The following is a 16,308-nucleotide window of genomic DNA, read 5'->3' on the forward strand; positions in this document are numbered from 1 at the left end:
AATGGAACTGGTGCTTTAAATGGGACAGTGAAAAAGGAGGATTACCTCCAAATTCTTCAGGACTACCTAAAATCATCAGCCCGGAGGTTGGGTCTTGGGCGCAGTTGGGTGTTCCAACAGGACAATGACCCCCAAACACACGGTCAAAAGTGGTAAAGGAATGGCTAAATCTTTATGTTAAATAAAGATCGTACTATTGGTTGTATTTTGTGCAAAGAAAATTACCACAGAGTTGAGAAGGAGCAAAGATCTTCAATAGTACTGAAATCCTAGACGCTAGCAAACAAGAGTATGACCATAATAGAATTGCCTGTCAATTAAATTAATTACATTTAAAAATGCCATAGTTGAATAACATAAAGTTGAAATAAATGATGAAGATAAAGATTGCAAAAGCCAACAGGGGTAAAAGTTAGGAACACAGTCCAGATTGGGTAGGGGGGTTAGGGTACATATAAATACATAAAACATACATATAAAACAATCACTGTAAACATGATCATTTAAGGGAAGAATGTAATAGAACAGCAACAGAGATACAGTCTATAAGATATATAGATATCTAATGTATTCATACATTGTTTATGTAGGTGTCAGGTTCAAACACTGATGACATCTATTAAACAGACAAAGAAGCAAGGAATCAAACAGAGACAGAATTAAATTTGGCTCAATTGAGGAGAAACGTCTGGGCTGTACTCTTGTACAGTCTCCCACCACGCTCTGGCGAAAGATTGTCCGCCTCCTCTTTTATTTGGACTTTCCCTGATTACATGGCAACAGCTGTTTCTAAAGGAAGGGGGTCGTAAACAGCCGCTGCCTTTGGTCACAAAACAGTTCAAAGAAAAGGTGCCTGGAGGGGGGCCAGACAAAGATTTGGGGTCAAGACAAAATCTTCCTGTGGATTACAATACATCAAAGAAACCGACACCTTCATGTCGCTTCCCATCCTACACAGTGGAGTTTTACAAGCCTTTTGCTTGGTAAGATCAAAGAAATAAAAAAAAAATTAGATTTTAAATAGATTCAGGCGGGTGGCAGTTAAACCAATTCGGAAATATATATACATAGTTAAATGTTGTTACCCACATACGAAAAACGAGCAGGCACCTGCAGCATGCCACAACAGAAGAAGAAGAAAAAAAAAAGATGGCAACGCCGGCAGCAGACGTGGTACGCGACAAACTAAAAAAGGTTTGAGTGGCGCGAGCGAGCTTGGACGTGCGCTCAGCGCGGCTCCCAGATGATTGCGCACTGGTGTGCGTCTGGGCCGTGACAGCGTGGCACGCATTGAATGTCTCTGCTGCATTGGATCAGTCTCCTTTCTTTAACAGGCAAAAGCTTTATAACCTCACTAATGCCTTGCATCGTCTATATTAGATATATAACAACGGGTGGGTGCGGGCGGGTGCGGTTTTGATAAAATGTTAGTTCGGGTGGATGGCGGATGGGTGACGACTTTTGTGATGCGGTTGCGGATGAAATAATTGCCTATCCGCGCATCTCTATCGGCTACTCTAGTTGATCTGACATTCAAACGGAAAAGCCAACTCCTTGCACACAAAGAAAGCCCCCATCTCTCCCCTTCTCGCAACACTGATAAGGAAAAGAGTGGGGGTTGTATTTCACATTCCAATGGTTAAGACACTAAACAGGCATCTGAGGACAAAAAAAGAAACTGGTAGAATATACAAAGGAAAAGTACGAGATACTCTAAACATGGCTTTGTAAAAAGAAATAACTCTTAAACATATATGCATCCTCCACAAGGGGATCACCACTCCAAGATGGCGGCCCCGCGTCTCGTCAGCGCCAGTAGGCAGTAGCGCTCCATGCTAAATGTCTATGTTTGGCCAACCTAAAACTTTGTCAACCAAAAAGTTCGCAAATGGAGGGGTTCATAAATTGAGGTTCCACTCTATCATTAATATCGAGTGTAAAAAGCTCCCGCCAACTCGAGTTCATAAAAACCACATCAGCAGGTTGCCTACAGCCACAGTTAGTTCATTCACAATGATTCCTTTCTGAGGTGTGCGAGCCTCAAAGTTGCGTGCAGTTTTTTTGGGACGGCGTGGCGCGGTTGGGAGAGTGGCCGTGCCAGCAACCTGAGGGTTCCTGGTTCAATCCCCACCTCCTACCAACCTCGTCACGTCCGTTGTGTCCTTGAGCAAGACACTTCACCCTTGCTCCTGATGGGTGGTGGTTAGCGCCTTGCATGGCAGCTCCCGCCATCAGTGTGTGAATGTGTGTGTGAATGGGTGAATGCACCCCTCATGAATCAATTATTTGAATGCTTATGTTTTGGGGACAGCGTGGCGCGGTTGAATTCCAGGTTTCCCGGGACATTTTTCCCATTCAAAATAAATTTTTACATTTTTCAAACTTCCTCCATTTCCACATTTTTCCACCGTTTCAAACCATTCCACCTTCAACACATTCTACTCATCCTGGACATTTAAACTATCATTTTCTCAAGTTAAAAAAAATGTCCAGGAATTCCTAAAATTCCCATTTTATCAAACCCCTTTTTTCTGTCGTCTACTCCGTCCATATTTTTCAACCCACTTCAACCGTTCCTCTTAATCAGGACAAAAAAAACCAAAGTTTTTTTTTTTTTTTAATTGGAAAAATTCCCGGTTTTCCCGAAATTCCAGGAATTCCGTAATACCATTTCTCAATTAAAAATAGTACTATGTCATCATTTGTAAAATTCCAACACCGACTCATTCAAAACACTTACATTTTTTAGCATTTTTCTAAAAAAATTCCATCTTTTCCCAAATTTCCGTGAAATTCCTATTGAAAAGAATGGGACCTTTCTAGAAGTTCCGCAATTTTTACCTGATTCAAACCCTTCCAACTTCAAGTATACAGTATATATATGTATACAGTATTTATTTATTTGATTTTTGACAATTATGATATGAGTGGATTTAGAATGGAGATTTGGATGTAAATGGATTTTTTTTGTGCACCCCTCATAAATCAATTATTTGAATGCTTATGTTTTGGGGACGGTGTGGCGCTGTTGGGAAAGTGGCCATGCCAGCAACCTGAGGGTTCCTAGTTCGATCCCCGCCTTCTACCAACCTTGTCACGTCCGTCGTGTCCTTGAGCAAGACACGTCACCCTTGCTCCTGATGGGTCGTGGTTAGCGCCATCAGTGTGTGAATGGGTGAATGTGGAAATAGTGTCAAAGCGCTTTGAGTACTGTCACGTTCAAACACAGGACATCTATTAAACAAGACAAAAGGCAAGGAATCAAACAGAGACAGAATTCAATTTGGACTCAATTGAGGAGAGACATGCGTCAACCTGTAACCTCTTACAGTGTCTTAGCACGCTCTGACGAAGAAGGTTTTCGTCTCCTCTTTTAATTCAGATGTTCCATGTTCACGCACCAACATATGTCACAGCAGGAATGGTAAGTGTGTAAAAGAGTCATTGTTTACGGTCGCTTTGAAGTCCAAGAAGAGGATTTCTCGGGCTTGGGCTCTTCCTGGATCCAGCAGGTGTTGGAGGACAATGGATAACCCCTCCCGTCTCCTGACCACAGTGACTTCAAGAGGGCAGCGGGTCGTAAATAGCGTTGACTTCAGTTACCAAATAGTTGGAAGAGAGTTTGTGAAATACTTCAAAGAGAGTTCGTTTAACACTTCAAAGAGAGTTCCTCTGGGAGTTGAGCAGATCCTGCCATCTGTCCGTGTTGAAATCACAGTGGCGTTTCACGAGCCTTCTTCCTCTTGTTAGGCCTCGAAATACAGCATTCATAATACAACATTTCTTTTGTGATAACTTACAAACAATTATTCCAACAAGTACCTTGAAGGTAGAAAAGCGCGATACATGTACAACCCATTTACCATTTGTTACCATCATATTGTTCACGTGAGGGTTGTTGAAGTTCCTACGAAGGGTTAACTTGTGCTTGTCACGGTCTAGATGACCCAGACGGACGGTCAGCACTTGTGGAGGATGAAGCATTTCAACAAGCCCGCCTACTGCAACGTGTGCCAGAGCATGCTGCTGGGCCTCAGGAAGCAAGGCCTGTGCTGCACCTGTGAGTACCGGCAGCCGCCACAAGGGGGGCGACAGAACCCAGAGCCGTGTGCCCTTGTCCCTACAGGCTGCAAGTACACCGTGCACGGCCGCTGCGCCAACAGGAACCCGGCCCCTTGCGCCAGAACCTACGTCAAGTCCAAGAAAGAAACAGGGGTACGGCGTTCCCACGGCAACACTCATAAACCTGTTTCTTTTTTTTTTTAAATGTTGTTTATCCGGTGAGTTATTCCCTTGGCTTTAGGTTCCCGTGCACGACTGGGTGAGCGGCAACTGCGACTCCAGGAAGTGCGACAAGTGCCAGAAGAAGATCAAGAGCTTCCAAGGCCTGACGGGCAAACACTGCGTGTGGTGCCACTCCATGGTCAGCATAGCAACCGAGCATAGCAACCGAGCATAGCAACCTTTTCGGACAATTCTTCCAACTTTATGGAGAGCGTATGGGGAAGGTTACTGCTCAGAGGAGTCGGGTGTGGAAGACAAGCAAAAAGACACATTTTCCCTTCCTGTAGACTTTTTTTTTTCAAATATTTTTATTGAATTTTGCAGACAGTACAGTATGATGGATCATGGCAACAGCAAGTTGAGGCATCTGCACATTTTACAATATGTAACATAGTAAACCCTACCCCTTACAATACCCACCCACTTTAATTCCCAAGGTAATTGTCACCTAGTGCCCACAACAAATATAGACACACATGAATATATGCAAACTTAGATTCAATCAAACAAATATATTAAAGATAAACAAAAAATAAATAAGGTAAATAAATAAATATGATGTGCAAAAAAACAACAACAAAAACCAATAATAATAAATAATATAACTTCCTGTAGACTTTTGTCCGTTTATGGTACCCAATATGATAAATACAACACCCAAAACCAGTGAAGTTGTCACGTTGTGTAAATGCATACTTGCCAACCTTGAGACCTCCGATTTCGGGAGGTGGGGGGGTGGGGGCGTGGTCGGGGGTGGGACAGGGCGTGGTTGGGGGCGTGGTTAAGAGGGGAGGAGTATATTGACAACTAGAAGTCACCAAGTCAAGTATTTCATATATATATATATATATATATATATATATATATATGTATGTGTGGGGGAAAAAAATCACAAGACTATTTCATCTCTACAGGCCTGTTTCATGAGGGGGGTACCCTCAATCGTCAGGAGATTTTAATGGGAGCATTCGCATACCATGGTTTATATAGGGCACAGAGTGGGTGGGTACAGGCTGGCCTAGGGGCGTGGTGATTGGTTCATGTGTTACCTAGGAGGTGTTTCCGTCTATGGCGGCATGTTGTTGCAATTTCGCTGCGCTTGTTGAGGGATGACAGGTCTGGACGGTAGATAATAAACAGTTTCTCTTTCAAGCATAGGTTGCATCTTTTATTACCACTATTGTAAGGTGTGCTGGATGCAAGAATTTGCCATGTTATTGAATATTCAACATTATTGTCTTTGAGGTCCCAAATGTGTTTGCTGAGTTCTGTGGTATTTCGCAGGTTTTTGTTCCTGAAAGAAGCCTTGTGGTTGTTCCATCTGGTTTTGAATTCACCCTCGGTTAATCCTACATATGTGTCGGATGTGTTAATGTCCTTGCGTATTACCTTAGATTGGTAGACAACTGATGTTTGTAAGCATCCCCCGTTGAGGGGGCAATCAGGTTTCTTTCGACAGTTACATGCTTTGTTGGTTTTGGAGTCGTTCTGACTGGGGGTCGACGGCTCATTTGCAATTGTTTTGTTGTGGTTTGAGATGATTTGTCGTATATTGTTCATGCAGCTGTAGCTCAATTTGATGTTGTTCTTGTTGAATACTTTTCTTAGGTTGTTGTCTTTGGGAAAGTGTTTGTCAATCAGGTTGAGGAATTTGTGTCCAATGTTCGTTGAGACGTTTTTGCTGTATGGGGGGTTGTACCAGATGATGCCGTTTCATTTTCTGTTCTTTTTTGGCTGGTTTCCTGGCGTGGGTTCATAGGTGAGGGTGAAATTGTATCCGCTTTCATCAAGGGCTTTTTGGTACGGGGGGGTTGCTTGGTCAAATTCAGCTTTGCTAGATGACAGCATCGATAGCCTTTTATTGATTCCGGTAGGTATTCTTTTCGTGGTGGTGGGTGGATGGTTGCTGTCATGGTGCACGTATTGGAGTGTTTTGTTGGGTTTCGTGAATGGTTTGTAGCTGTTATTTCTCAGGTTGAAAGTGACGTCAAGGAAGTTGACGGTTTGCTTGTTGGCTTCAATCGTGATCCGTAGGCCGTTCTCTTTGAAAATTTGGCATATGCGCTTCTTGGTATTCTCGCTGCTCCTTGGCGAGGCGCGACACACTGCCAGTCCGTCATCACGGTAAATACCAAGGTTCAGATTGAGGCTAGCGAGCTGGGAGAGGAGGAAACTCCCAACGAGTTCACACGTTTCTGCTCCGTCAAATTCTTGCATCCAGCACACCTTACAATAGTGGTAATAAAAGATGCAACCTATGCTTGAAAGAGAAACTGTTTATTATCTACCGTCCAGACCTGTCATCCCTCAACAAGCGCAGCGAAATTGTAACAACATGCCGCCATAGACGGAAACACCTCCTAGGTAACACATGAACCAATCACCACGCCCCTAGGCCAGCCTGTACCCACCCACTCTGTGCCCTATATAAACCATGGTATGCGAATGCTCCCATTAAAATCTCCTGACGATTGAGGGTACCCCCCTCATGAAACAGGCCTGTAGAGATGAAATAGTCTTGTGATTTTTTTTCCCCACACATACATATATTGCGCTCTACTACGGTATCGAGCACTATTTTTTGGATAACCTTATTAAGACATATATATATATATATATATATATATATATATATATATATATATATATATATATATATATATATCTTAATAAGGTTATCCAAAAAATAGTGCTGTGATTTTTTTCCCACACATACATATATTGCGCTCTACTACGGTATCGAGCACTATTTTTTGGATAACCTTATTAAGACATATATATATATATATATATATATATATATATATATATATATATATATATATATATATATATATATATATATATATATCTTAATAAGGTTATCCAAAAAATAGTGCTCGATACCGTAGTAGAGCGCAATATATGTATGTGTGGGAAAAAAATCACAAGACTACTTCATCTCTACAGGCCTGTTTCATGAGGGGTTCCCTCAATCATCAGGAGATTGAGGGAACCCCTCATGAAACAGGCCTGTAGAGATGAAGTAGTCTTGTGATTTTTTTCCCACACATACATATATATATATATATATATATATATATATATATATATATATATATATATATATATATATATATATATATATATCCATCCATCCATTTTCTACCGCTTTTTCCCTTTGGGGTCGCGGGGGGCGCTGGGGCCTATCTCAGCTACAATCGGGCGGAAGGCGGGTTACACCCTGGACAAGTCGCCACTTCATCGCAGGGCCAACACAGATAGACAGACAACATTGACACTCACATTCACACACTAGGGCCAATTTTTAGTGTTGCCAATCAACCTATCATATATATATATATATATATATATATATATATATATATATATATATATATATATATATATATATATATATATATATATCCTGAAAATATGCAAACAAAACTGTGTTTAGATAAATCTTAAGGAATATAGCATAACTTGGCTTCTGAGAGCTTCAAAATATAATGAATAAAATGCTAAAGTTGTTGATAAACAAGCAATTATTTTAATAATTAAATATGGTCATTTTAAATGAATTATTATGATAATTTAAAATTAATTATTTCAAATATGTTTATTTTAATGTATAATTCTATGGCTTGATGTAATAAGGAGTCAGAAAAAATAAATAAAAATACAATTAATTTGGATGTTTTTAGCAAAATATAGTAAAAATGTATTTATTTATTTTTTTTTAATATTAATAAATATATTTATTTTTAGGTAAGATAAACATAATAATACAATGTATCTCTAGTCTGGATGATTTAGTTCTTGTCACCCTGTTGTCATAAAGAAAAGGCTGTCCTCACTCAGGTCCGCATGGAGCTGGAGGGGGCGTGGCCTCCAGCTCCGGCTGAAAATCGGGAGATTTTGGGGAGAATATTTGTCCCGGGAGGTTTTCGGGAGAGGCGCTGAATTTCGGGAGTCTCCCGGAAAATTCGGGAGGGTTGGCAAGTATGCGTAAATGGTAAATAAAAAGAGAATACAATGATTTGCAAATCCTTTTCAACTTATATTCAATTGAATAGACTGCAAAGACAAGATACTTAACGTTGGAACTGGTAAACGTTGTTATTTTTCGCAAATATTAGCTCATTCGGAATTTGATGCCTGCAAAAAGCTGGCACAAGTGGCAAAAAAGACTGAGAAAGTTGAGGAATGCTCATCAAAGACTTATTTGGAACATCCCACAGGTGAACGGGCTAATTGGGAACAGGTGGGTGCCATGATTGGGTATAAAAGCAGCTTCCATGAAATGCTTAGTCATTCACAAACAAGGATGGGGCGAGGGTCACCGCTTTGTCAACAAATGCCTGAGCAAACAGTTTAAGAACAACATTTCTCAACCAGCTATTGCAAGGAATTTAGGGATTTCACCATCTACGCTCCGAAATATCATCAAAAGGTTCAGAGAATATGGAGAAATCACTGCACGTAAGCGGCAAGGCCGAACAATTCGATCCCTCAGGCTGTACTGCATCAAAAAGCGACATCAGTGTGTAAAGGATATCACCACATGGGCTCAGGAACACTTCAGAAAAACACTGTCAGTAACTACAGTTGGTCGCTACATCTGTAAGTGCAAGTTAAAACTCTACTATGCAAAGCCAAAGCCATTTATCAACAACACCCAGAAACGCTGTCGGCTTCGCTGGGCCCGAGCTCAACTAAGATGGACTGATGCAAAGTGGAAAAGTGTTCTGTGGTCTGACGAGTCCACATTTCAAATTGTTTTTGGAAACTGTGGACGTCGTGTCCTCTAGAACAAAGACGAAAAGAACCCTCCGGATTGTTTTAGGCGCAAAGTGGAAAAGCCAGCATGTGTGATGGTATGGGGGTGTATTAGTGCCCAAGGCATGGGTAACTTACACATCTGTGAAGGCACCATTAATGCTGAAAGGTACATACAGGTTTTGGAGCAACATATGTTGCCATCCAAGCAACGTTACCATGGACGCCCCTGCTTATTTCAGCAAGACAATGCCAAGCCATGTGTTACAACAGCCTGGCTTCGTAGTAAAAGAGTGCGGGTACTAGACTGGCCTGCCTGTAGTCCAGACCTGTCTCCCATTGAAAATGTGTGGCGCATTATGAAGTCTAAAATAGCACAACAGACTGTTGAACAACTTAAGCTGTACATCAAGCAAGAATGGGAAAGAATTCCACTTCAAAAATGTGTCTCCTCAGTTCCCAAACCTTTACTGAGTGTTGTTAAAAGGAAAGGCCATGTAACACAGTGGTAAAAATGCCCCTGTGACAACTTTTTTGCAATGTGTTGCTGCCATTAAATTCTAAGTTAATGATTATTTGCAAAATATAACAAAGTTTCTAAGTGTGAACATGAAATATCTTGTCTTTGCAGTCTATTCAATTGAATATAAGTTGAAAAGGATTTGTTGTATTTTCTTTTTATTTACCATTTACACAACGTGACAACTTGACTGCTTTTAGGGTTTGTACATTTAGTCTATTCCACACTCAGGACCTTTAAAGGTTAAAGGGCTTGTCCTGTTCTGACATTTTTTCTCCGTTTTGCAGCGTCATGACGCGTGTGCGGCCGAGGAGCCCAGCGAGTGCACGTGCGGCCCGCTCCGAGACCACATCCTGCCCCCGTGGGCCGTCTATCCTGTCATTAAGGTTTGGTAACGCACACATGCTCCATGTCTTACTTTAACGGACACCATTTCTGAAAAGGAGTAGGAAGACGCAGAGTTTGTTTATTCCTGCCGTTTCTCTACCACATTTTCTAAAGAAACGAGTACGACAAACAATAAATAGAATTAAAGCTGCAAGCAGCATTGGTCAGGCCCGCATATTTGGCAGGTGCTAGTCCTAAGTGTCCCAATACTTTTGTCAAGTTTTAGTCCCAAGTGTCCCAATACTTTTGTCCAGTTGTCGTCCTAAGTGTCCCAATACTTTTGTCCGGTGGTAGTCATAAGTGTCCCAATACTTTTGTCCGGTGGTAGTCATAAGTGTCCCAATACTTTTGTCCGGTGGTAGTCATAAGTGTCCCAATACTTTTGTCTAGTGTACTTACCTTGTCTGCATTGTGTAGGCACGCTGGTTTTTAAGCAGCCATCTTAAAAAAACAGCAGCGCAGCAGCATCAGCGCAGCGGTTCTTTGAAGGGTCATAAAATCAAAACCGGAGCAGTTAGAAAAACGCTGTTCTGTACTTTTATACACAAGGGTTCAATCTCTCTCCTGTGTTAGTTTGAAGCCGAAACGACAAACGCGCTCAGAGGAGATAGTTTTTGAAGGAAGGTGACCGGTTTTTACAAAAAATTTGTTTTGAAGGGGGAATAGCAAACTTCCTGTTGATTTTTGCTGGGGGTTCCCAGTGGGAGTTACAGGCAGTTTTGTCATTTTTTTCTTCCGAGGAGCAGTTTTTTCAGCGTTTTATTCAAAAATTGCGCTAGAGCGCAATTTTTGAGATTTGGGGTCAGGTGTTTTTATTAGATCGCAATTTTTGCCAGTCCTGATGTGTGTGTTCAGTTCGGTGAGTTTTGAAGCATGTTAAGGGGGTCAAATTACAGCTCAAAAAGGCAAAAGTGACTGTTTTTAGTACTTTTTTGTCTTGAAGGGGGAATTGCCAACTTCCTGTTGATTTCTGCCCAAGGATGTACAATTATGAAATCTAGGTCTAAGTCAGACCTACATAGAGAATTTTGTTTCATGTCTTTCCGACCTTCCTAGTGGGAGTTACAGGCAGTCTAGTTTTTTTTTTCCTAGGGGGCGCTAGAGCGCAATTTTGAGTTTTGGGGTTTGTTTTTTTCATTAAAAGACCATTTTCGCAGGTCCTGATGTGTGGGTCAAATATGGTGAGTTTTGAAGCATGTTAAGTGGGTCAAATTAGTGCTCAAAGAGGCAGCCGGTATAATAATAATAAAACCTTACAAATTCAATAGGTCCTTATGTCCCATTGCATAAGGACTCCCTTTGGGAGTCCTTATGCATTGGGCCATGCGGGCCCTAAAAATACCAATAAACTAGTATGAGTTTGGGGGAAAAATAACTGACAGTAAATTGCCTTGAGCAATAAATTAAATATTAAAGATGCTGAGAATAAATAGAATTAATAATGAATATATATTAAAATATCAGATGTTAAAGATGAATGAATAAATGTTTTGATGTTGGAGACATTTTTTTGACAGAATTTAAATGTATTAATTAATTAATAGCAGGTATTAGTAAAAGGAAAGGAAAAGAAAAAATACAAATGAGCAAATTGGGGTTAAAGTGACTAAATTATTATAATATATCATTATAATAGTTTAAATAATATTTAATCATATTAAATAAAATTTATATTTTTAATAATTATAATTTGTTATTATAATAATTTCATAAAACGGTTAATCAACAATAATAATTAAAAAATAATAACTATTATAATTATCATCATTATTATTAAAAAAAAATACAAGTAAAAGGGGTAATAGAATAAACAATAAACAGAGTTAATAATAAAAAATAGAAAATAAAATAATTGAAGTTAGGTTCAATCAATCAATCAATGTTTATTTATATAGCCCTAAATCACAAGTGTCTCAAAGGGCTGCACAAGCCACAACGACATCCTCGGTACAAAGCCCACATAAGGGCAAGGAAAAACTCACCCCAGTAGGACGTCGATGTGAATGACTATGAGAAACCTTGGAGAGGACCGCATATGTGGGTAACACCCCCCCCCCTCTAGGGGAGACCGAATGCAATGGATGTCGAGTGGGTCTGTCATAATATTGTGAGAGTCCAGTCCATAGTGGATCCAACATAATAGTAAGAGTCCAGTCCATAGTGGGGCCAGCAGGACACCATCCCGAGCGGAGACGGGTCAGCAGCTCAGAGATGTTCCCAGCCGATGCACAGGCGAGCGGTCCACCCCGGGTCCCGACTCTGGACAGCCAGCACTTCATCCATGGCCACCGGACCTGTGCCCCCCCCCCCCTCCACAAGGAATAGGGGGAAAAGAAACGGCAGATCAACTGGTCTAAAAGGGGGGTCTATTTAAAGGCTAGAGTATACAAATGAGTTTTAAGATGGGACTTAAATGCTTCTACTGAGGTAGCATCTCTAATTGTTACTGCTAGAACATTCCATAGTACTGGAGCCCCAATAGAAAAAGCTCTATAGCCCACAGACTTTTTTGGGGATCTGGGAATCACGAATAAGCCGGAGTTCTTTGAACGCAGATTTCTTGCCCGGACATATGGTACAATGCAATCGACAAGATAGGACGGAGCTAGACCGTGTAGTATTTTATACGTAAGTAGTAAAACCTTAAAGTCACATCTTAAGTGCACAGGAAGCCAGTGCAGGTGAGCCAGTATAGGTATGTATATATGTATATAAAGGTATATACAGTATAGGCGTAATATGATCAAACTTTCTTGTTCTTGTCAAAAGTCTAGCAGCCGCATTTTGTACCAATTGTAGTCTTTTAATGCTAGACATAGGGAGACCCCAAAATAATACGTTACAGTAGTCGAGACGAGACGTAACGAACGCATGAATAGTTAATAGGTTAAAAAAAATAAGACAAATCAAAAACATAAAAGGTAAAAATATAAATAAAAAAGATACTACAGTAACAAAATTGACAAACGCCCAATTCACAAGTAAATACGAGATGTCATTGAAGAGGAAAGAAAAGAATGAAGGAAAGGTGAAAATTAAATAACGATAGTGGCGACTTGTTCAGGGTGTACCCTGCCAGCTGAGATAAGCTCCAGCACCCAAGGGACAAGCGGTAGAAAAATGGATGGATGGATGGAAGGAAAATAGTCTTAATAATTATCATAAAATATACAAGTAAAAAGACTCCCAACATATATATAAAATAAATAATTGAAAGTAAGTAAAAACAAAGTTGAGCTAAAGATGAAAAATAAATAAATACTGGAATAAACCTTTCAACAGAAATGCCCAATTCACAAGTAAATAGTGATATTGATGTATTATGAATGAATGAGTTAGACTTGAAGTGCTCTCATAGTGGAGATACACGTACAATGTTGCATCATTGCTTGTTTCAATGATAAAGTTCTCATTGATAATTGCAAAGTAAGGATAATTCACAAAAATATATTTAAAAAATCCAAATATGATTAAATCCAGATCTGATCTTTAAATGAACTAATATTTCTGTCAACTGATCTGTGTTGTTTATAATGATGTTATGTACGTTGGAATTGTATGTTTTCTCCCCTTTTTGCTACTCACATGCTAGATGCTAATAATGCTAATAATATTTTAACTGTCTTATTTTGTATTGAAGGACAGATCCAACAACGGCTGCTCCGCTCAGACGGACGACGCCGAGCTCAACACAACTCCTGACGGACAGATCCTACAGGTACGTTTCCAAAAATCTTTTTTTTCTTTACAACGACATCAAATCTTTACAAAGTTGTTTTTTTTTGGTTTCATGTTGTGACAGATCAGCCCCGTGCCCAACACACACCCTCTTCTTGTGTTTGTCAACCCCAAAAGTGGAGGCAAGCAGGGGGAAAGGTGAGATGTAACATTGCACAAAAAAAACATGTATGAAGAAATCAGGTTGATTATGTACTTTACTCATAAGTAGATTAACTAGAAATATAAGTCAAGTGGTACTTTCCAGTTTTGCAATACACAAGCTGTCTCCCTGTGTATATATGTATGTATATATATATATATATATATATATATTTATATATATATATATATATATATATATATATATATATATATATGTATATATATATACACACACATATATATATATATATAAATATATATATATATATATATAATATATAAAAATAAATAATGTATATATATATATATATATATGTGTATATATATATATATATATGTATATATGTGTATATATATATATATATATATATAAATAAATAATGTATATATATATGTATATTAGAGATGCGCGGATAGGCAATTTATTTCATCCGCAACCGCGTCAGAAAGTCGTCAACCATCCGCCATCCACCCGATGTAACGTTTGATCAGAACTGCACCCGCCCGCCATCCGCCCGATCTAATATAGATGATGCAAGGCATTAGTGAGCCTGCCAACTACTCCGGTTTTCCCGTAATTCGTACGGTTTTCATCAACCTATTCCGGGTTTTTCATTAATTAAAAAAAAAAAAGGGTGAAAACTACGCAAATTGCACCTTGTGCAGACAAGATTTTTCGATCGGACACGGGGGAATTAGGGATGTAAAAGACCACGTTGGGACAAAAAAACACAAGTCTAATGCCGTTGCTAGCGATACAAGTGGAAAACTTTCAACGTTTTTCGTCGCCCAAACAGATTCTTTGGATGTGATAAATGCCGAAGTTTTATTTACGGAGGCAATAATTGAGCATGGATTTCCAATCGCACTGGCTGATCACATGGGACAGTTAAATGTTTGTCATGCAACCTTTAAAAATCATTACGCGGGGATCGCGGTCCCAAAAATAAACTTTTCTTGCATGATAATGTCCAGAAAAATTTGCTTTATATTACTATAGAGTCCTTTTAACGAATGAGTTTGATGGTTTATCACAAACCTTAAATGAAAGAAGTCCTTTGTTCTCCTGCACCTGCATGCGCTTTGGCCTTGCTTCGTGTTTGGTGCGCAAGCTTTATAACCTCACTGAGGTTATAAAGCTTTTGCCTGTTAAAGAAAGGAGACTGATCCAACGCAGCACAGACTTTCGCGTGCCACGCTGTCACGACCCAGACGCACACAAGTGCGCAATCATATGGGAGCCGCGCTGAGCGCACCTCCAAAGTGCGTCTCGCTGCCGGCGACGGCCGGGTATATGGGCCCGACGCTCCAGCGCCATCCATTTTCAGGGCTAGTTGATTCGGCAGGTGGGTTGTTACACACTCCTTAGCGGGTGCCGACTTCCATGGCCACCGTCCTGCTGTCTATATCAACCAGGGTGAGCCCCACCCCTTTCGTGAGCGCACTGCGCGCGGAGTGACCCCTGTTACGCGCCCCCGGCAACAGGGGTGGCGGGCAGGTAAGCTGCGCGGGCGGAGCGCGCGGAGTGACCCCTGTTACGAGCCCCCGGCCACGGGGGTGGCGGGCAGGTAAGCTGCTTACCTGCTGCGCGTGACGCCGGCCGCGGCGAAGGCGGACGAGGCGGATCGCCTCAGCTACGGCTCCCGGTGGGGCCCTCTCGGGGGAAGGGGCCTCGGTCCCGGACCCCGGCGAGGCGTCGGGGGCCTTCTCCGCTCCGTAAAAGTGTCCATCTCTTTTTTTTTCTTTCTTCTGTTGTGGCATATGCAGCAGGTGCCTGCTCGTTTTTCGTATGTGGGTAACAACATTTAACTATGTATATATATTTCCCAATTGGTTTAACTGCCACCCGCCTGAATCTATTTAAAATCTAATTTTTTTTTATTTCAACCGCCCGACCCGACCCGCGGATAAAATCTAATTTTTTTAAATTCCATCCGCCCGATCCGCGGATAATCCGCGGACTCCGCGGTTGTGCCCGCAAACCGCGCATCTCTAATATGTATATATATATGTATATATATATGTGTATATAAATGTATGTATGTATATATATATGTAAATGTATGTATATGTATGTATGTATATGTGTATATATGTATGTATGTATGTATATGTGTATATATGTATGTATATATGTATGTATGTATATGTACTGTATATATATATATATGTATATGTGTATATATGTATGTATGTATATGTGTATATATGTGTATGTATGTGTATGTGTATATATATATATGTATATGTGTATATATGTATGTATGTATATGTGTATATATGTACGTATGTACTTCATGCTTCCTGCTGCTGACCTGCTCTATGGAGATGGAGATTTCAAGTTCCAACAGGACTTGGCGCCTGCACACAGCGCAAAATCTACCCGTGCCTGGTTTACGGACCATGGTATTTCTGTTCTAAATTGGCCCGCCAACTCCCCTGACCTTAGCCCCATAGAAAATCTGTGGGGTATT

The 16,308-nt window shown here is 40.4% G+C and overlaps 1 protein-coding gene across 1 annotated transcript in view; it reads left to right on the top strand.

The window, feature by feature from the left end:
- The window catches only part of dgkaa (diacylglycerol kinase, alpha a), a 132,903-nt gene that overhangs the window by 82,895 nt on the left and 33,700 nt on the right, over positions 1-16,308 (top strand). The window contains exons 9-14 of the mRNA XM_061925405.1: positions 3,943-4,060; positions 4,127-4,215; positions 4,304-4,423; positions 9,853-9,951; positions 13,593-13,670; positions 13,755-13,828. Of these exons, the coding sequence (XP_061781389.1) occupies positions 3,943-4,060; positions 4,127-4,215; positions 4,304-4,423; positions 9,853-9,951; positions 13,593-13,670; positions 13,755-13,828 (578 nt within the window). The remainder of the gene's footprint in view (positions 1-3,942; positions 4,061-4,126; positions 4,216-4,303; positions 4,424-9,852; positions 9,952-13,592; positions 13,671-13,754; positions 13,829-16,308) is intronic.

The sequence above is a fragment of the Nerophis lumbriciformis genome, linkage group LG01 (genome assembly GCF_033978685.3).
Source record: "Nerophis lumbriciformis linkage group LG01, RoL_Nlum_v2.1, whole genome shotgun sequence".
In the NCBI taxonomy this organism is placed as follows: Eukaryota; Metazoa; Chordata; class Actinopteri; order Syngnathiformes; family Syngnathidae; genus Nerophis; species Nerophis lumbriciformis.